The sequence below is a fragment of the Thamnophis elegans genome, chromosome 16, assembly GCF_009769535.1.
Source record: "Thamnophis elegans isolate rThaEle1 chromosome 16, rThaEle1.pri, whole genome shotgun sequence".
Lineage (NCBI taxonomy): Eukaryota > Metazoa > Chordata > Lepidosauria > Squamata > Colubridae > Thamnophis > Thamnophis elegans.
The window spans coordinates 5,358,898-5,381,425 of NC_045556.1; the positions used below are offsets into that span (position 1 = coordinate 5,358,898).

General features: G+C 46.8%; 1 protein-coding gene across 1 annotated transcript; it reads left to right on the plus strand.

Moving 5' to 3' along the window:
- Nucleotides 1-1,358: 1,358 nt before the first annotated feature.
- Nucleotides 1,359-19,063, plus strand: MPI (mannose phosphate isomerase). The gene is made up of 8 exons (XM_032233571.1): nt 1,359-1,482; nt 8,009-8,136; nt 10,174-10,374; nt 12,324-12,465; nt 14,071-14,253; nt 15,718-15,891; nt 17,024-17,232; nt 18,552-19,063. Exons 1-8 carry the CDS (start codon nt 1,464-1,466, stop codon nt 18,768-18,770), a joined length of 1,275 nt encoding a protein of 424 aa, XP_032089462.1. The 5' UTR covers nt 1,359-1,463; the 3' UTR covers nt 18,771-19,063.
- The last annotated feature ends 3,465 nt before the right edge of the window (nt 19,064-22,528 follow it).

Here is a 22,528-nt window from a genome sequence, read left to right on the forward strand (position 1 = left end):
CTATCTATCTATCTATCTATCATCATCTATCTATAACTATCTATCTATCTATCTATCTATCTATCTATCTATCTATCATCTATCTATAACTATCTATCTATCTATCTATCTATCTATCTATCTATCTATCTATCTATCTATCTATCTATCTATCTATCATCTATCTATAACTATCTATCTATCTATCTATCTATCTATCTATCTATCTATCTAGCATCTATCTATCTATCTACCTACCTACCTATCATCTATCTATCAACCAATCATCTATCTATATACCTATCTACCTATCGTCTATCTATCATCTATCTATCATCTATCAATCTATCATCTATCTATCGGTATCGTCTATCTATCATCTATCCATCATCTATCTATCTATCTATCTATCTATCTATCATCTATCTATCAACCAATCATCTATCTATATACCTATCTACCTATCGTCTATCTATCATCTATCTATCAATCTATCGTCTATCTATCTCTATCTATCTACCTACCTATCATCCATCTATCTATCTATCTATCTATCTATCTATCTATCTATCTATCTATCTATCTATCTATCTATCATCTATCTACCTATCAATCATCTATCTATATACCTATCTACCTATCGTCTATCTATCATCTATCTATCATCTATCAATCTATCATCTATCTATCGGTATCGTCTATCTATCATCTATCCATCATCTATCTATCTATCTATCTATCTATCTATCATCTATCTATCAACCAATCATCTATCTATATACCTATCTACCTATCGTCTATCTATCATCTATCTATCAATCTATCGTCTATCTATCTCTATCTATCTACCTACCTATCATCCATCTATCTATCTATCTATCTATCTATCTATCTATCTATCTATCTATCTATCTATCTATCTATCTATCATCTATCTATCTATCAATCATCTATCTATATACTTATCTACTTATCGTCTGTCTATCTATCATCTATCTGTCTGTCTGTCTGTCTGTCTGTCTATCTATCTATTGTACTATGCAGCAGGAAAACATATAACGAGAGCCCTGTCTTGGGAGGAAGCGGCTTATGGGAACTGTAGTCTCCAGTCAACGAAAGGGCCGCTGCCCCGGGGGAACCTCTGCCTGCCTCCTCTGCTTTGTGTTGTTTCAAAGGACCCCTTGAAACGATTTCTTGGGAGTGGGGAAAGGATCCCGGGCGGGCTCCGAAGTCACCCCGGTTCCCCCGTGCGGGCGCCCTGCTCGCTGCTCGCCTTCCTCCAGCTCTGCAAGCGAGCCCACTCCGGATTGAGAGAACTACATTACCCAGCTTGCCCAGCCGGTGGCCGGGAAGAGGCGTGGCGCCGGGGGCTCTTACTCATTCTTTCTTTTTTTTCTCCCCCCCTTCCTTTTTTCCCCCCTCCTCGCTTGGAAGAAAATAAAATAAAAAAGGACCGATCAGGACTCGGTCGGAAGCCCTCCAGCATGGCCAACGAGTTAAGAGGTGAGTTGCAAAGCGAAGCCAAGCCGGTTGCAAATGCAAATGCAAAAAAGGGAAAAGGGTGGGTGGGTGGGGGGGTGGGATCGCTTTGCAAAATGAATGAATCTCGGCTGGGAAAGGGAGGCCGGGGGTTGCAAGCCGGAATTGGGGGTGGGGGGAGCCTCTTGGAGGGGAGAAGAAGCCCCCTTGCACCGGGGCGGGAAAGCCTTGATGCCCCCAGCAGCAGACGCTGCATTCAGGGGTTCTCCTTCGCCTGCCTAAGCGCTGTATACTTTGGTTGGGTTGGTGAGTGGCGGGCTGGGGGGGGGATTGGATTTCGGGCGGTGGGGCGCGCCTCTGCCTGCAAACGGGGTGCAAAAGCGCTGATGCCCCAGCAGACGCTGCGTTCAGGATCCTTGGCCTGCCTAAGCGCTGTATACTTTGGTTGGGGGGTGGTGGGTGGTGGGCTGGGAGGGGGATTTGAGGCGGTGGGCGCGCTTCTGCACTGTGAAACGGGTCCGGGGAAAAGCACCGATGCCCCAGTAGATGTTGCATTCAGTGTCGTGGGTTTCAGTGTTCTGACCCAGCCTTCCTTAAAAAGCAAGAAGCAGAGTTGACTGTGAATTCCTTTCATTCGCAGTCAGCCAGGCTTGGCAAACAGTCTTCCGGAGGAATATTTATCTACACGAACCTTATCTCATTTGATGAACCGGGTCCTCGAAGCCGTTAGGGACTGGATGAGAGCTAACAAACTGGTACTCAACCCGGACAAGACCGAGTGGCTGTTGTGTTTCCCTCCCAATAATTTGGCTAGTGTTCCATCACTCAGGCTGGGGGGCCAAATTTTACACCCCTCAGACAGGGTTCGCAACTTGGGAGTCCTCCTGGACCCACAGCTGACCTTTGACCACCACCTGTCGGCTGTGACCAGGGGGGCATTTGCCCAGGTTCGCCTGGTGCGCCAGTTGCGACCCTACCTGAACCGGGAGGCTCTCACAACGGTCACTCGGGCCCTTGTGACCTCTAGGCTGGAATACTGCAACGTGCTCTACATGGGGCTGCCCTTGAAGAGCATCCGGCGGCTTCAGCTAGTCCAGAATGCGGCCGCGTGAGTGATTGTGGGTGCACCTCGGTTCGCCCACATAACACCGATCCTCCGCGAGCTGCGCTGGCTACCTGTTGATCTCCGGGTGCGCTTCAGGGTGCTACTTACCACCCATAAAGCCCTCCATGGTAGTGGATCTGGGTACTTGAGAGACCGCCTCCTGCCAATTACCTCCTTGCGACCTATTAGATCACACAGATTAGGCCTCCTCCGAGTTCCATCCGCCAGTCAGTGTCGACTGGCGACTACGCGGAGGAGAGCCTTTTCAGTAGTAGCTCCGACCCTTTGGAACGATCTCCCCATGGAGATTCGCATCCTCACCACCCTCCAGACCTTCCGCACAGCCCTCAAGATCTGGCTATCCCGTCAGGCCTGGGGTTAAAGATTATAATCCGTCCCCTCCCGAATGATGAATGTTGCTTCTATTTTTAATTACGTACTGTTTTATATGTCATTGTGTGTACTCCCTTCCCTATACGTTGTAAGCCGCCCTGAGTCCCCTCAGGGAAAAGGGCGGCCTATAAATAAATTTATCTATCTATCTATCTATCTATCTATCTATCTATCTATCTATCTATCTATCTATCTATCTATCCTTGGCCTGCCTAAGCGCTGTATACTTTGGTTGGGGTGTGGTGGGTGGTGGGCTGGGAAGGGGATTTGAGGCAGTGGGGCGGGCTTCTGCACTGAAACGGGTCCAGGAAAAGCACCGATGCCCCAGCAGATGTTGCATTCAGTGCCCTGCGTTTCAGTGTTCTGACCCAGCCTTCCTTAAAAAGCAAAAAGCAGAGTTGACTGTGAATTCCTTTCATTCACAGTCAGCCAGGCTTGGCAAACAGTCTTCCGGAGGAATATTTATCCACACGAACCTTATCTCGTTTGGAGAGCTGCCAGATAACTACAGTTTCCAAAGGCAGGGCAAGGAAGCACTTGGCACAGAGTCTCTTACAGTCACAAACAGGACTTCCCACTCTTGAAAGGACTGAATGAATGAATTGTTTCCTGCAAAAGCTCCCTCCTCGTTCGCTCCTCTTTTGTTTCCTCTGGGAGGGGCCAATCACCTCCAAGGTGTGTCTTTACTCCCAAGTCGAACCTGCTTTCTTAGTTGTTCTTGTCTTCTGGCAGCTCTGCCCATGCGCACACTGGGAACAGGCTCCAGCTGTTCCTCTGCCTCACTGCTGTCTAGCTCCCTTTCTGCCTCCGATGCAGAGGCCTCGTCTGAGCTTCCTTCATCCCCCCAGGACTGGCCCATGTTCCTCCCCACCCTCCTCACGGTTTGGCTCTTCTGCCAGCTCTGCTGGCCGCTGATGGGCCACAACACCCTGCAAAGAGGTTCCACCACAAATGCGCGCACAACAAAAGCGTGCCTGACTAAACCGCGGTGACTAAAGCGCGGTGACAAAACCGCGCGACGAGTGAGCGACGAATTAGCCCTAAAGCGCGCCGACAGAAGCGCGCTGTAACGTAACCCTAAACCTACCCCTAAACTTAACCCTAAACCTAACCCTAAACCTAACCCTAAACCTAACCCTAAACCTTACCTTAAATTAAATCTCACTTCTGTCGGCACGCTGTTGTCGGCGCGCTGTTGTCGGCGCGCTTTTGACATCGCGGTTTTAGCGCCGCGGTGTTGTCGGCGCGCTTATGACGTTAGCGCTTTTGTTGGGTCACGTGCAAAGATGCGTAAACAGGCCGCCTTAACGGTTAACTACAATGTGTGAATGTGTTCTTCGCGGCCTTTGGTGGGGAAGGTTTCCCAGCCCTTCTTGCTGACGCTGGATCGGAAAGGAAGACCTTTGGCAAGGAAACAGTATGCTGGAATTGCGAGCGGTTGCTTCTAAGCCAAAGGAGATCCGCTTGATCCAAGGCTGCCTGACAACGTAATCTTTCGGTCTGGGGAGGCAGGTTCCTCTCCAACCTCTCTGGATTTTGCATGGGTGAAAATCTGCAGAAATCTGTGCCAGTTTCTTACTCTCGGTTTGCTCTGAGGTGTTCCCAAAATAGCCGTTTATCTCAGGTCAAGTCAGGCCCGCTTAGAAGTGCTGCAGCTGTTTATAGCAAATCAAGTGTCCCTGTAATCTTAATCCTTGTCATCTTTTATCCCTTCGCTTTTCTCTCGGCGGGATGAACAGATAAAAACGGACCCATTTATTTATTTATTTATTTTAAAAAGAAAAAGGAACGGGGAGATTATATTTTGCACCTTGTTTGCGCTGCTCGGTTCTCTTGCAGTGAGATCAGCCCCCGATATATTTATACGCGGCTGATTGGAAACCGGCGAAACCTTTTAATCTTTCATCCTAGTTTTCGGGATGAACCGAAATTGGCTGGATTCCTAAGCAAAAGACACACGGTTCTTTAAAAAAATCGTAACCTGGGAGGTTTGCACGGCACGATTTTATAATTTTAACTTGGAGGTTGAAGTGAGCAGGCAGGTCGTGTCCTGAATTCACATCTCTCTGCATGAAGTAATTTGAGGTGGAGGAGCGTTAAGCACTAGGGAACTTTTGGGTAGGAAGATGGCCAGGCTGAGCCGGAAGGAGGGGTCAAATGTGTCATCAGTCATGAGTCCCTGTGTGCCCACAAGAGATCCTAACTCCAGTCTGCATTGAATTCCTTTCTTAACTCCCAGTAATTCACCTTGACTGTTAATAGTTCAGATTCTTGGAGTGGTGTGGTGGCCTAGAGGTGGTGCTCTCGCCTCACAATCCGGAGGCTGTGAGTTCGATCCTAGGTAGAGGCAGATATTTCTTTCTCTGGGCATGATAAGAATATATCTGCTGAACAAAACTCCACATTGGTGAGAGGAAGGGCCATCTGGCCAGCAAACGCTCTGCTTGCTCCATTCAGTTGCCCACACTCCTCCCTGCCAGGGATTATGGGGTCGTTAAGCGAAGATGATGATGAATAGTTCAGATTCTTCTAAGAGGACCTTAAGCTCGCAATAAATCTTTATCGTCACTTGGGCTGCACGGATTTCCTGATTTCCCCCACGCTTGGCGTTTTTATTCCCCTGTATGAAACAATCACCTTGGAAAATGAAACCCAACTTTCCAGATCGTCTTTCAACTTAGACTGAGCAACCTCTACTTGGGTTATAAAATGATCGACGAGATGAGAATGCTTGTGAGATGGTGTCCTTGAATTACTTCTCCATCCGGAGGACATTTCTTTCGATGTAAATATGAGGCTGGGATCGCTGGAATTTCACCCCGGAAATTCATCAGAGCGAAGAAGAAAATAGGCAAGGGCAACCACAGAAGGAGGGAGAAAGAGGAGGGGGGGGGAAAAAGAAAGGGTAAAGGAGAGGAAGCGAGGGAGGGGTAGTAAGAGTAGGAGAGAGGGGAAGAAGGAGAAGAAGAGAGGAGGAGTGGGGGAGAGGGAGGGGAAGAGGAAGAGAGGAAGGATGAGGAGGGAAAAGAAGATTGGTTTGGTTTGGTTTATTGAATTTATATGCCGCCCTTCTCCCAAGGACTCAGGGCGGCATACAACATTAAAAATACACATATCACAAAAGTCAAAAAGAATTAAATAGAATATCCCAAACAAACCCAATTTGGATTAACAACATTTTTTAAAACAATTCGATTAAAATTAACAATGATCAATCATTTATTTTGTTTTGTTCAGGCCAGGCCGGCTTGCTGGAAAAGCCAACTTTTTAGGGTGCGTCGGAAGGACCGGAGGTCGGGGATTATACGAAGCTCCGGGGGCACCTCATTCCAGAGGGAAGGGGCTCCCACAGAGAAGGCTCTCCCCCTGGGGGTCGCTAGCCGACACTGTCTGGCCGACGGCACCCTGAGGAGGCCAACTCTGTGCGATCGCACTGGACGGTGGGAGGCTACCGGTGGCAGTAGGTGGTCTCGCTGGTACCCTGGGCCTAAGCCATGGAGCGCTTTAAAGGTCATAATTAGTACCTTGAATCGCACCCGGAAGACAACCGGCAACCAGTGCAGGCCGCCTAAAAGGGGTGTAACATGGGAGTATCTAGGTGCCCCCATGATAACCCGCGCAGCCGCATTCTGGACCAGTTGAACCCTACGAAGAAAGGATAAAGGAGAGGAAGTAAGGGCGGGATAGTAAGAGTAGGAGAAGAAGGAGAAGAAGAGAGGAGGAGTGGGGGAGAGGGAGGGGAAGAAGAAAAGAGGAAGGAGAGAGGAGGAAAGAAGAAGGCAGAGAAGGGAGGTCGGGAAGAAAGGAGGAGTAGGGTTGTTGCAAAATAAGTTGGATGTAATGGGGTGGAAAGAAAGTGACCTCGGTTTTTATATGTTTAAACAGATTGTGATAAATGCTAGTGGATAACAGATAAACATTAAGGGTACTCATGAGAATACATATTTGTGAATGTATATGTGCTTTTATTTTATTTATTCATTTTATAGAATTTTATTTTTTATTCTATTACATACCATTTTAAATATACAATCACCTAATTGTTATTCTTCTTTACATTGATTATTCTTATACATTTATTATTTCATTTAAGAGGTTATAATATACAGTTTGGGTTGCTTCGTTTACCATCCCTTCTGCCTGTTTTAACACCACCTTATTTTCCCTTTCTTTTCTCCCTCCCTTCCTTCTCTACTTCCTTCCTTCCTCCTCTCCTTCCCCTTCCTTCTTCCCTTCCCTTTCTCCTACTGCTGCTCTTCCTCTTCCCCTTCCTACCCTCACTCCTTCTCTTCCTCTCCCTTCCTTCCTCCTCTCCTTACCTCTTTCTTCTTTCCCCCATCTTCCTTTCTTTCTCTCCTCCTCTCTCTTTTCCCTATTATTGTAGGTGTCTCTTTCAGGTCACAGTTTATGTTTCCTTGGGATGGTATTTCCGCAAACCCAAATATAATTTTTGATATCATTAGTAATTTCCTTACCTTCGCTAATCTGTCCTAATTATATTTGTGAATGTATATGGAAGGGGTTCACTGACAAATGCGCGCTCGACAAAAGCGCGCCAACGAAACCGCGGGGAAAAACCCGCGAGTTCGAAATCGCGCCAACGAAAGAGTGCAGAAGCGCACCCTAACCCTAAACCTAAACCTAAATCTAACCCTAAACCTAACCCGGAACCTAACCGTAAACCTAACCCTAAACCTAACCCGGAACCTAACCCTGAACCTAACCCTAAACCTAACCCTAAATCTAACCCGGAACCTAACCCTAAATCTAACCCGGAACCTAATCCTAACCCTGAACCTAACCCTAACCCTAACCCTAACCCTTACCTTAACCATAATCGCGCTTCTGTCGCTGCTCTTTTGTTGGCGTGCCTTTGTGGGCGCACTGTCGACGTCGCAGTTTTATCGCCACGGTTTTGTCGGCGTGCTGTTGGCGGGCGCGCATTTGTCGGGTCACGTATGGAAGGGGGAAAAAAATAAAACTTTTTCAAAAAAAAAAGAATGACTTCTTCACCCTCTTCTTCTTCTTCCTCTGTCTTTTTGGCTCGCTCAGTGTTTCCCCTGGCTTCTGCAGTGAAGAATTACCCGTGGGGTAAGCAGGGAAGGGACAGCCAAGTGGCCAGGCTCTTAGAAAGCAGTGACCCCATGGCACAGATTGACGCCGACAAGCCATACGCTGAGGTGAGTTCCTCGTTCTTACAGATTGACCAAGTTTCCGGGTATCTTCTTTTTTTCAAAATTTCACTCTGGTCTGCCTTCCCGTGAAGCCGAAGGAACCGAATGATTTAAAAAAACAGAGCAAAAGAAAATATCGCGTCTCCGTCTCCCAGAGACAAGATTGGAGAGTCAGGGCCGTCTCCGCGAGGATGACGAGTCACCTCCGTTGAGGTGGTGCCGTTGAGTTCACTGCCAACGCATAATTGTACCTGTTCTGACCCCCCTCGTCCCACACCAACACACTCCGAGTCAAAGATACTTTCCGGAATTTATTAGCAGACAGACAGGTCCTTGGCAGCAATCCAACACAGATAAGCCATGGCAGCAATCCAGCCTGCCAAGCTCACAATTCTGTTCTCCAACATTTGTTCATGCGTTGACTTCTGCAAAAGGGGCGTGTGCACAAGCATTCCTTTTATAGTCTGGAGAGGAGCCTAATGACCACCAGCTGAGTGCAATTACCTCCTGTAACTGCGCAACTGTTCCTTACGCCTATTAGCTCTCTGGTGCCGGGCATCCAGGAACAACTCACTGCTGATGTCAGGATCACACTCCCTTGTCTCCTCCCCACTGGTCCAAGGCTCAGGCGGCTCCTGGTGGCCAACCAGCCTCTCTGCGCCCTGCTCGGAGTCGGAACCCTGTCCAGGGTCCTCCACATCCTCCAAAGCCGACTCATAGGGCCCCTCGCTGTCGGAGTCTGGTGGCAGCTCCAACGGCTCCCGCTGGGCCACAACAGTACCTATGTGTCCCTTGCAAGTCAGTGTTGACTCCTGGCGATTGGCCTGGAAAAAAAAGGTCTTTGCAGTTTTCTTGGGGAGTTTTTAGAAGTGGTTTGCCATTGCTTCCTTCCTAGGGCTGAGAGAAAGTGACTGGCCCAAGGTCGCCCAGTTGGCTTTATAGCAATAGCAATAGCAGTTAGACTTATATACCGCTTCATAGGGGTTTCAGCCCTCTCTAAGCGGTTTACAGAGTCAGCATACTGCCCCCATCAACAATCCGGGTCCTCATTTTACCCACCTCGGAAGGATGGAAGGCTGAGTCAACCTTGAGCCGGTGAGATTTGAACCGCCGAACTGCAGCTTAGCAGTCAGCTGAAGTGGCTGCAGTACTGCACTCTAACCACTGCGCCACCTCAGCTCTTTATGCCTAAAGTGGGATTAGACTGGTGAACTGGTGATTGGCCCAATGTCATCCATTCAGTGCCTAATGCAGAACTAGAACTCACAGGCTTTGACCCAAAATCATCTATCTGGCTTCCATACCAATCATGGGACTAGAACTCACAGTCTCCTACTTTTTAATTCCCAGATTACAAGGGAACCAAGTATGTTTGGCCCATCCCTTTCCTTCCCGCCCCCACCCCCCACCCCAATTAAAAGTGTTACATGTTTATTTCTTAAGTACCGTTGGTCCAAATAATTAAACATTGTGAGTCTAATGACAAAATTACATGTGGGATAAACCTATAAAGGTTTATGGAAGGATGGATGGGACATATAACACAATTTGATCAAATGTTACTGATGTACTTTCCATGTCCAAATAAAAACTTTGGAAGGATATTATTTATAGTTTCTTTGGCATGCATGAAAATCATTATATATAATTATAGTCCCAAAGATTGTTTAATAAAGGTTGTTTAAAGTTGCCACTGTCTCACCAAAAAGAGTTTAATCTGAAAGCCATACTAACAATTCACTTTTCTGTGAAATGTAGGGATAATTAGCCACTGCTAGAAAAAAAAAAGAGTGGAACTTAAATCGTTCTTGATATTTTGGGGAGACAAATATAATCTTGTACAATCTTCTTGTTTTATTCCTGGCGCAAATGCCTATCCCTCGGTGTGCTTCTCTGACTGGGCTCACTCAAATCTATGAAGCCACCATTGATCTAACCAGGATTACAATATCCATCACAATGAGCTGGGCTCACTTTTCATGTTACGCCATAACCCCAAGGCACTCTGGGATTCCCCATGCCACTTTTTCTCTTCCTTTCCAGCTCTGGATGGGTGCTCATCCCAAGGGCGATGCCGTCATCCTGGATAACCGCATTGCCCAAAAGACTTTAAGCCGATGGATCGCAGATAACCCTGCCTGCCTGGGGTCAAAGGTGAAGGACATCTTTCAAGGTCAGCTGCCTTTCCTCTTCAAAGTGTTGTCGGTCAATACAGCTTTGTCCATTCAGGCCCATCCTAACAAGGTAAGGGGATCTTCCTCAAATTCGCGGGGGAATATTCTGCCATTTTCCAATTGTGGTTTCTCTTGGCTGACGGCCCTCAATAGCACGGCATCCTTTTTCCTCTACTTGTCCTAACTCTACCCCTAACCCCATCAATTGTGGAGCCGAACAGCGACAGGGAGCTGCAGTAGAAGGATGGAAGAGCCACATGCAGCTCCCGAGCCGATTTCTGTTCTAGGAAGTCTTTTTTATAATATTTATTTTTATTTTTTATTTTTCAAAACAAACACAACACATAAAATCTTCCTTCTTTACATGCTGTAGAAAGAGTATCAGTTGGTTACAAAAGGCTTTCGGGCATCTCTTCCACAGTCATCATATTAACTCAAGTATTTTAACTCAGATATTTATGCGTGTTACCATCATCATACCTCCATTTTCATTTGACTATAATTGTTTAAATGTCCTTCATCTTAAAATATACCAAGATTTAATACATAACCACATACTGGCCTTTCATTTGCTATTTCTAAAATCCTCCAATAACACTGAATCCTTATGTCCTATTCTAGCTAAACATCCATAATATTTAGTAACAAAAAATTTTAATCCTCCTTTCCAAATCACTGTTTACAATTTATATCCACTTTCCTTATGTTGTACACATACATACATACATATGTGTGTGTGTGTGTGTTTGTGTGTGTGTGTGTGTTGTTATCATTATCCCTCCTTTATTTGACTATATCCTGTATCATAACATTTCCCCCCTAATAATCAAGACTTAACTGAATCTAACTTAGTTCTTTTTTTATTAATCTTTATATATAATCCAAAAGGATTTCTAATCTTCCTTTCATGGGTACCATTCAATATTCATATCCAATTATTACTCATCATACTACACATTATATACATTTGTAACGTTATCGATTATTTATTTAACTATATCTATTGTCACTAAATTTCACTAAGTTTAACTAGTTTTAAATTATACACTTCTAGGAAGACTTTTTTGACGTGTAACCATAATCTTAGTACCGCATGTTCTGTTTCCCATCCCAGTGACAATCAGGTCTAAGACTGCTTAGCTTAGAAGGTTTCCCAAGATTGGTTAGGTTGCTCCTTAAATCGGGCTCTTCCGTTAGGTATGACAAGATCAGTGATGGCATCGGAGGATCAAAGATAGGCGGGTGTTCTGACCCCCTCCTCCGTCCAGTAATGAATGCCGAGACAAGCTTAACTGAAATGTACTTTAATAGCAAGACACCAAAACCTCGGTGGCTGAAAGCCAAGCAGAACAAACAGATAAGGACCTTGGCAGCAACTCAGACAAACTCAGGCAGCAATAAACACAGATAAGGCTTGGCAGCAATCCAGCCTGCCAAGCTCACAGTAATGTCCTCCGACATTCAATCCTGCGTTGACTTCTGCAAAGGGGGCCATGTGCACAAGTAGCTTTTTATAGTGGAGAGGAGCCTAATGACCACCAGCTGAGTACAATCACCTCCTGTAATTGCGTAATTGTTCCTGACGCCTAGTAGCTCTTCGATGGCATGCATCCAGGAACAACTCATTACTGGCCTCCGGCTCACTCTCCCTTGTCTCCTCCCCACTGGTCCAAGGCTCAGGTGCCTCCTGGTGGCCAACCAGCCTCCCTGTGCCTGCTCGGAGTTGGAACCCTGTCCAGGGTCCTCCACCTCCTTCAGAGCCGACTCAGAGGACCCCTCAATGTCAGAGTCTGATGGCAGCTCGAACCGGTCCGTACCACCCAGAACCCACCACTGCTTTTGGGTCATTTCTGATCCTTTGAGATTGGGTTGCTGCCCTTCTCTAGTCCACCTGTTGTGCATGTGAGGTCCCTCCCAGATTCTGTGATCCATCGATCAGAAAACAATCCGGTATCAGCTCAGTGATCAAAGCTGACTTGGACCCTGGTCTTACCCGTTGCCTGTTTCTTCTCTCCTTAGGAACTGGCAGAGAAACTTCACGCTCAATATCCAGAGCACTATCCAGACACCAATCACAAGCCTGAGCTGGCCATTGCCCTAACCCCCTTTGAAGGCCTGTGCGGTTTCCGGCCTGTGGAAGAGATTGTAGCTTTCCTCCAGCGTAAGTAGGCGATGGGAAAGAGGAAAAAGATCACCGGCCATAAATCCTAGAAAGATAAATGATCTGGTTTAGTAGATCCTGGGAGTTTTGGACAGAAGGTTTCTTACTTAGAACGTTGCATTGGGGAAACGTTGGGAAAACGTCGCATTGGAACTGTGGGTACCTCTCTGGTTGATTAGTTAATGACTTTTTTTTTTTGAGTTAAAGTAATAGTAGAGCCTAGGGACTCTATTATTGGCTTGGTGGCTAAGACACTGAACGTGTCGATCAGAAAGGTTTGAATCCTTAGCGCTGCGTAACGGAGTAAGTCCCAGCTTCTACCAACCTAGCCGTTCGAAAGCACGTAAAAAATTCAAGTAGAAAAATAGGAATCACCTTTGGTGAGACGGTAACAGCGTTCCATGCGCCTTCGGCGTTGAGTCATGCCAGCCACATGACCATGGAGACGTCTTCGGACATCGCTGGCTCTTCCGCTTTGAAACGGAGATGAGCACCACCCGCTAGAGTCGGGAACAACTAGCGTGCGTGTGCGGGGAAATCTTTACCTTTACCTTAATAGTAGAGCAATATAATCTCACGCCTACCCTGAAACTTCAAATATTCAACTTTCAGTGTAGAAAAGATGTGAATTCTGGACACGAATATGCAGTGAACTCTTAGCACTTAAGAGTCCCCCTCTCTCCAAAGAGTTTGTTTTCCCCAGTTGGTGTCAACCTCGGTAGGTAGACTACACCATGAGCTCCATTCCACAGGAAGGCTAAAACTATTTTGATGGAAATCGGCTATGTGGTACGGTAAGGTGGAGCTCTCACCTCACAATCAGGAGGTTGTTAGTTCGATCCTAGGTAGAGGCAGATATTTCTCTCTCCGGGCACATTGAGAATATTATCTGCTGAACAAAACTCCTCATTGGCGACAGGGAAGGGCATCTGGCCAGTAAAACATTCTGCTAGCTCCGTTCAGTTGCCCAGACTCCACCCTGCAAGGGATGATGAAAAGATGATGATGATGATGATGATGATGATGATGATGATGATGATGATGATGATGATGGAGATTGGCTATCTCCACCAAAGTCATCTCTTGTCTTCTGCCATCTTCTGCCACATATCTCCCAGCGTCCAATAAGATCACACAGGATGGGCCTTCTCCGGGTGCCGTCAACTAGACAATGTCATCTGGCGGCTCCTCAGGGGAGGGCCTTCTCTGTAGCTGCCCCGGCCCTATGGAACAATCTACTCCCAGAGATCTGGACCCTCCCCACTCTCGCGGCCTTCCGAAAGTCTATTAAGACCTGGCTTTTCCGGCAGGCCTGGGCTGTTGACCTCTTGAATGAGGTCCAGCCCCCACTAAGGTTGAGGGCATGTTGTGTCTTTTTAACTTGCCTTGTCTTTCTATTTTAATTTTTTTAGTATTCTTTTAAATTGTTTTTTATGTAAGCCGCCCAGAGTCCTTCAGGATTGGGCAGCATATACATTTATTAAACTTTGAAACTTATTATTATTAAACTTTATTTATTAAACTTTGTCTTCTGTATAATTCCAAGAGACAATGGAAGACCAGCCGTTAGGGTGGACTCCCATCATCTCTCTGGCCTTTCTACAGATGTCCCTGAATTTCGAGCTCTGATCGGGAACGTAGCAGCGGAACAACTGGAACGAAGTGGGAGAGATGACCCCCGTGGCGTGACAGCAGCTCTGAGGGTCTGCTTCACCAGGATGATGAAGAGCGAGAAGAAAGTCTTCGTTGATCACCTCAACCAACTGGTCAAGCGGATTTCCCAGGAAGGTTAGTCGCGTCAAATCAGGAGAGGTTAATAGAGAGCTACAACCCGGACCCGTGTTCCTGAAGTCACAATTCTTGATAGCGCCAGTCAATCTGATCTGAAGCCTAAGCTAAAGAAGGCAGGGTTATGTAATCACCTCTGGGTGTTTCAGGGGTTCCAAGTTTGGTGTCAGGGTCCCAACCGATGCCCTAATTAAAACATGAGCCTCAAGCCAAACTTCAAAAGAAATCCAGTTATTTTATTAGAAGCTTCATGTCGGCCACGTTCCAAGGGAAGCCAACTCTAACCTCACTTAATTCACACCTTGGCTCTGACCCTGTTTCCTCTCCCCCCCCCCCCAAGGTGTGCCGTCAGTCACATTCCCCAACAAAGCAATTTCGCGGGTTGTAGAAGTCACTCCCTCCGGCCACTGTGGGTCTGCGTGGAGATGACCTTGACGTTAGAATGTGCTTTGCTTTGACTGAAACGCAAGTTCCTCGATTCAGCTTCGAGGCTCCGATTCCCCATCCCCCCTGCCTTATGGCCACTCGAGAGCAGGTCAGGAATGTGGCGCGAGTTGACATTTAGTTTTATGAAGGAATGTAAAATCGACCTTGGGGATTACGGAAAGAATTGAGTACACCATTAAGAGCTCTCTTCCAAGCTGTGGATTTCTTTAGGGAGCCATAAGGGTTGGAAGTCCTTCAAGATCCCTCTTCCCCTGGACTTGAGCTTTGGTGAACCTCAACAAGATCTCCATCATCCTGCTTCCACAGACTGGAGGCTCTCTTCACTATTCTGTAGGATCTCTTTTTTTGGGACTCTTCTGTAAGTGCTAATCTGAAGACACTGACATGTGTTCTGCCCCCCCTCGTCCCACACCAACACACACTCTGAGCCAAAGATAAGTTATGGCATTTAATTAACAGACAGACAAGTCCTTGGCAGCAAACCGGCACAGATAAGCCGTGGCAGCAATCCAGCCTGCCAAGCTCACAATAATGTTCTCCGACATTAGTTCATGCGTTGACTTCTGCAAAAGGGGCGTGTGCACAAGCAGTCCTTTTATAGTCTGGAGAGGAGCCTAATGACCACCAGTTGAGTGCAATTACCGCCTATAATTGTGTAATTGTTCCTTACACCTATTAGCTCTCCAGTGCCGGGCATCTAGGAACAACTCCCTTGGCTCCTCCCCACCGCTGACGTCCGGATCACACTCCCTTGTCTCCTCTCCACTGGTCCAAGGCTCAGGCGCCACCTGGTGGCCAACCAGCCTCTCTGCACCCTGCTCGGAGTCGGAACCCTGTCCAGGGTCCTCCACATCCTCCAAAGCCGACTCATAGGGCCCCTCGCTGTCGGAGTCTGGTGGCAGCTCCAACGGCTCCTGCTGGGCCATGTATCAGGATGAAGGTGCTGATGGCACCATACAAAGCCTACCTTGGACCAGAGCCCTTGCTCAAATCCCTTTCCTATGTCTTATTCTCCAGCTGCTGCAGGAAAAGATATTTCATCCAGTTGTGGCGAACTCCTTCTCCGGCTACACTCTCAGTACCCAGGCGATATCGGCTGCTTTGTTATCTACTTCCTCAACCAGATGAAGCTTCAGCCTGGGCAGTGTATGTTCCTGGGAGCAAATGAACCTCACGCCTACCTCTACGGAGGTGAGTTTCTTCACAGGAAGCAAGCACCTGCATGAAATGGGATGGGAGACAGCTGGCATTTGGGATCTCTCTTAACCAAGGGCCAAGGTTGATTTAGCAATAGCAATAGCAGTTAGACTTATATACCGCTTCATAGGGCTTTCGCCCTCTCTAAGCAGTTTACAGAGTCAGCATATTACCCCCAACAATCCGGGTCCTCATTTTACCCACCTCGGAAGGATGGAAGGCTGAGTCAACCCTGAGCCGGTAAGATTTGAACAGCCGAACTGCGAACTGCAGTCAGCTGAAGTAGCCTGCAGTGCTGCATTTAACCACTGCGCCACCTGGGCTCTTGTAAGAGGGGTCCACACAAGGCATTTACTGTTTTAAGAGGTGTCTATATATAGATTGCCATTAGAGGGTGTTTCTCTCTCTCTCGTCATGTATTTCATTTCTCTCCTTGTGTCCGTAGCTGAGTGGTAAGGGATTTATCTACCATGTGTTTGTCTGTATATATTTGTATATAAATCACTGTTCATTCTCTAAAGGCTCTGTGTGCTGTGTGCTGTATTTTTGCTCCTGGGTTTATCTCATAATAAATAGTCAGGCTGCATTTGGGATCTCTCTTAACCAAGGGCCAAGGTTGATTTAGCAATAGCAATAGCAGTTAGACATATACCGCTTCCTAGGGCTTTCAGCCCTCTCTAAGCGGTTTTCAGAGTCAGCATATTGCCCCCAACAACAATCCGGGTCCTCATTTTACCCACCTCGGAAGGATGGAAGGCTGAGTCAACCCTGAGCCGGTGAGATTTGAACCGCCGAACTAGCAGTCAGCTAAAGTAGCCTGCAGTACTGCACTCTAACCACTGCGCCACCTCGGTTTCTCACATTATCTAAGCCAGCGGTTACCAAACTGGTGGTCCACGAGAAAATTTTGGTGGCCTGCAGAAAAATGATTTTTCATTTTTTATATTGCACTAAATACTATTTATTTATTAAAATGATGAATTTAGTGGTCCCTGAAGTCCAGAAGGTTGGTGACCCTTGATCTAAGCCAGCATTTCTCAACCTCGGTTGCTTTTAAGATGCGTGGACTTCAACTCCCAGAATCCCCCAGTCAGCCTCATGAGTGTCTTGTCCTTATTCTCCCCAGACTGCATCGAATGTATGGCTTGTTCGGACAACACGGTGCGCGCTGGCCTGACGCCCAAATTCATCGACGTTCTGACCCTGTGCGAAATGCTGAACTACACGCCAGCTCCCGCCAGCTCAAAGTTGCTGCTCCCTGCTCAAAGCCGCCTGGATCCTTGCGTCTCCCTCTACGACCCCCCCATTCCAGATTTTGCTGTCATGAGGATAGAGGTAAAGGAGTCCCGCTCTAAGACCGTCCCAAGTTGCAAATGTAGTGGCCAGGTTCCATTCGGGTCGTAAGAGCGTTTATGCGATTCTCCCTCTCTCCTTGCTGCTAAGACATGCCGAGTTTATTCAGCGTTTGCTTCCTCTGTTGCTATGTTGTACTCCAGGTTTTTGGACATAAGACAATATGAGAACTTGGCCAGTTGTGTTTCATGATTAAGCAAACCTTGGCTTAATGTATGTGATGCCAACCCAGAAATCACTGGCTAAGAGGTAAGCATAATGGGCAGACCAGGTTTTCTGAGCAGAAAAGGATTATCCTGATAGCATTCTTTGGGGAGAATTTTCTAAAAAAAAACAAAAGGAATGGACAGAAAGTTGTGGTTTCAATTTTTTTGGGGGGGGGGGGTTATAAATTTGTGCCTTCAGTCCATTTTCTTCTGGAACTCAAGCTCCTTTGTCCTATTTGGGATGCTTGGAAGTGTAGAACAAATTCTGATTTTGGTCTGTTCTGGTTTCATTTGCTTCCTGTTACAGATTCAGCTACTTCCTGTTTGTTTCCCTTGCTTTGGTTATGTTTCAGTTGCTTCCTGTTCCTGCTTCAATTGTTTCATTTCAGTTTCACTTGCTTCCTGTTCCAGCCTCAGCTGCTTCCTGTTTCGGTTTCACTTGCGTCCCGTTTCATTTTGTTTCTTCCTGTTCCGGCTTCAGTTGCTTCCTGTTTCAGTTATTTCCTATCCCAGCTTCAGCTACTTCCTGTTTCAGTTTCACTTGCTTCCTGTTCCAGCTTCACTTGTTTCCTGCTTCAGTTATTTCCTATCCCAGCTTCAGCTATTTCCTGTTTCAGTTTCACTTGCTTCCTGTTTGTTTGTTTTTTCCTGTTTCAGTTTCAGTTGCTTCCTGTTTGTTTTAGTTGCTTCCTGTTTCAGTTTGTTTTTTTCCTGTTCCAGCTTCAGCTACTTCCTGTTTCAGTTTCACTTGCTTCCTGTTTTTTTCCTGTTTCAGTTTCAGTTGCTTCCTGTTTGTTTTAGTTGCTTCCTGTTTCAGTTTGTTTTTTCCTGTTTCAGTTTCAGTTGCTTCCTGTTTCAGTTTGTTTTTTCCTGTTTCGGCTTCAGTTGCTTCCTGTTTCAGTTTGTTTTTTCCTGTTTCGGCTTCAGTTGCTTCCTGTTTCAGTTATTTCCTCTCCCTGTTTCACTTGCTTCCTGTTTCAGTTTGTTCCGTCCTGTTCCAGCTTCAGTTGCTTCCTGTTCCACCAACGCAGGAAGACTTTTCTTTTTCCTTACTTCCCCGCTTCGAACAACACCTCTGTGTATTTTTACTTACAGATCCCTTCCTCCATTAAGCTGTACCTCATTTCGGCCATCGACTCGGCAAGCATCTTGCTCACGCTCCAAGGTTCTGCCGTCGGCACTTCCACGGCTGCTACATCTGAAATGATTCTACGTCCCGGCACTGTGTTGTTCATCTCTGCCAACGAGAGTGTCTCCTTGCATTTTAATTCCCCGGAGGGAATGCTCCTCTTCCGGGCTTGCTGCCTCTTGTAATAAGGGACACCGAGCAATTTCCCTCCTTAGAGTAACTCAAGATCAGTAGAAGCTGCCCCTTGGTCTAGAATATCTCCAGTTCGTTGTCATCCTCCCAAGACTGAGGCTCAGGTCACCTAGGAATATCAACCGTCTTCTCTCCTTGGTTGGCTTTCGGCCGACGCTCCATTGCTTCAAAAATGTAGGGTTGGAAATGCTTTGGTGGCCCCCGCTGCACCCCTAAGTTGGGGCATCCGGAGGCCGTGGGCAATGCTTTTGTTCTGACTTGCCAAAGAACACGATCTCTCCCAATAGATGCTTCTCCTGTGTCATTCTTCCTTGAGTAGGGTGGTTGTATCTTACGACTATAACGGTGCGCTTCAACTTTGCAACCTTCAAGGCTGAGGACAACTCAACTCCCAAAAACCTCCCAAATTTGCAGATTAATGAGGTGGTCGAAGTAGGGCCACGCAGTAATCGATGGTTATTTAATTTGGTTAACGAGAGTGGGCAAAAATGGGCCTTGTGCTGTGATGTCTTGCTTGACGACCGTGCTAATTTGGGCCCCCAATTGTGGTCGTAAGTTGAGGACTACCTGAAATGCCTATGGAGATTCTCAAGTCCTACAGGTCACGGTGCTTTTTTTCAAGAGGCAACTGGACTTCCTGTTTTGTTTTGTTTTTCCTTGGCAGATGTTTCGCTTCTCCTCCGAATAGCTTCTTCAGTTCTGACCGGATGGCGGGGAATGGAAGGGTTTCCTCGGGGGGCGACACAGATAAATCTCCAAGTGGCCTCAAGGACTCTCTAAAAGGATGCAAATGACCAGCTGTCTGCAAGGAGGATAAACCCTTCCATTCCCCACCGTCCAGTCAGAGCTGAAGAAGCTTCTTGGGTGAGGAGCAAAACATCTTCTAAGAAAACCAGAAAGTCCAGGTGCCTCTTGATAAAAACAAGGGGACTACCTGAAATGTTTTCACTGGACAAGAGGTAGCAATAGCAATAGCAGTTAGACTTATATACCGCTCTAAGCAGTTTACAGAGTCAGCATATTGCCCCCAACAACAATCCGGGTCCTCATTTTACCCACCTCGGAAGGATGGAAGGCTGAGTCAACCCTGAGCCGCTGAGATTTGAACAGCCGAACTGCAGAACTGCAGTCAGCTGAAGTAGCCTGCAGTGCTGCATTTAACCACTGTGCCACCTCAGTAGACCCTGTTATTATCTTCTTACACACACACACACACACACACAAACACACAGAGGACCCTTACAAGCAGCTGTAGACCTTCTGATCAACGCATCTATACATCTTAAATGAGTTTAGCTTTGAATATTGCGCCAATCCATCCGTCGTATTAAGCCGTGATGTTTGGCCTAGAGGGTTAAGGCACCTCTAGGCGGCTGAGAGTTCTAGTCCTGCCGTAGGCATGAAAGCCAGCTGGGTGACTTTGGGCCACTGACTCTCAGCCCGCAACCCATCTCACAGGGCTGCGGTTGTGGGGGGAAATAGGAAGGAAGGAAGGAATAAAAACAATATGGGCGGAATAAAAATCAAATAAATGGAAACAAAGGCTGCTTTGTTTACCCAGGTGTGACAAACTATGTTCCTTGGTGGGGGGGGGGGGTTGTTTTGTTTTAAATCGCATGCTATACAAACATGGTTTATGGAGGAGTACACTGATCGAAGGGGACGCGGTGGCTCAGTGGGTAAGATGCGGAGCTGGTCGATCAGAAAAGTCCGCAATTTGGCAGTTCAAATCCCTAGCGCCGCATAACAAGAGTGAGCTCCCGTCGTGGCACGACAAAACCGCGGTCCACTAAAGCGCGCCCGATTAAAGCGCGTACCTGACGTCATCAGCAGCGCGACAAATATGACCGCAGAGAAAAAAGGGCGCTTTAAAAAGCGCTTTTAAAGCAAGCCGATTCACGTAAAGATAAGAGTTAGGGTTAGGTTAAGGGTTAGCGTTAGGTTAAGGTTTAGGGTTAGGTTTAGGGTTAGGTTAAGGGTTAGGTTTAGGGTTAGGTTTGGGGGGTTAGGGTAAGGTTTTCGCGTTAATTTTAACTTTACCGCTCACAGCGTGATGTTTTCGTCGCGCTGTGATGACGTCAGGTACGCGCTTTCGTCAAGCGCGCTTTAGTCTACCGCGGTTTTGTGATGGAACCAGCTCCCGTGACTTGTCCCAGCTTCTGCCAACCTAGCAGTTCGGAAGCACGTAAAAAAATGCAAGTAGAAAAATAGGAACCACTTTTGGTGGGAAGGTAACAGCGTTCCGTGCGCCTTTGGTGTTTAGTCATGCCGGCCGCATGACCACGGAGACGTCTTCGGACAGCGCTGGCTCTTCGGCTCTGAAACGGAGATGAGCACCGCCCCCTAGAGTCGGGAACGACCAGCACGTATGTGCAAGGGGAACCTTTACCTTTTACGCTGATCTAAAAGGTGTCGTTGTCATGCTTACCAAGAGGAGAACAGCCGTTTTGGATAAACAAAGGGACAAAGTGTGTAGAGTAGAAGCTACTTTATTTGATAAGACTCTTTTCTTGGTTAAGACTGTACAAAGATACACAATGAACCGAGTATACAATAATATTAAATATCCCGTAAGATTGTCTTCTGTGCTGTTCATTTTTTTTTTTAAAGAAGAAAAAACTTCATGTAATGCATTTTAGTGCTTTAAGGCAGCTTTAAAAATTAAAGTCTACTAGGCAGATTTAATGGGGGAGTGGGGTCAGTTCTAAAAATGCCTGTAGAATCATCCGTTCCTTCAGCATTGCAGCAGACGAGTAGAAAAGATGCATTTGTATAATACCTGCTAGATTTTATAAATATTTTGGTATATCTTTTCACGTGACAACACTGAAGAAATGACACTTGGTACTCTTATAGCAATAGCAGCTAGACTTATATACCGCTTCATAGGGCTTTTAGCCCTCTCTAAGCGGTTTACAGAGTCAGCATATCGCCCCCAACAACAATCCGGGTCCTCATTTTACCCACCTCGGAAGGATGGAAGGCTGAGTCAACCTTGAGCCGGCGAGATTTGAACAGCCGAACTGCAGAACTGCAGTCAGCTGAAGTAGCCTGCAGTGCTGCACTCTAACCACTGCGCCACCTCGGCTCTTAACACATTAATGGCTGTGTGTTGCGTTATCTTGAGGGGGCAGCACATTTACACTGTTATTTACAAGCTGTATGCTCACTACTTTACATTGTAGCCAAGCGTCATTTCTTCGTTGTCACATGAAAAAAATATACTTAAATATTTACAAAATGTGTGTGTGGGGTGTACTCACTTCTGTGCTGTAGTGTACTAATATATCCCATAAAAGAAGAGAGAGACATTGCGATCTCTGGAACTTGAAATGTATCATCTACTTAGCTTTTGTTAGCCTCTGCTAACGTCGTCAAGAGTGTAAAAACTACCATTGAAGAGATATTCGCCTTTATACATCATTGATCAATTTGGGCATTGCGCGCGTGATAGGCCCATCCACCTGCCTCCCACCTGTAATTAGCTCTGCTGTTTTTTACTTCAGACAGGTTAATCGACGGGAGGTTTAGCTCCAGTGGGATGGAGCTTAGCTTCCCATTGCTGGAGCCAGTAGCCACCCAGGCCTGCCGCACCTCCAAACTGGTTCCCCAGTCTCTTCCGCCACCACCATCTTGTTTTTGAGTTCTGCGCATGCGCAGAACAATTTTAATTGAACTGTGCAACGCGTGCGGATGACCGAACTGGCGGTAAAGCCAGCTGGAGCGCACCCCTGCTTAGCTCCTGTCGCTT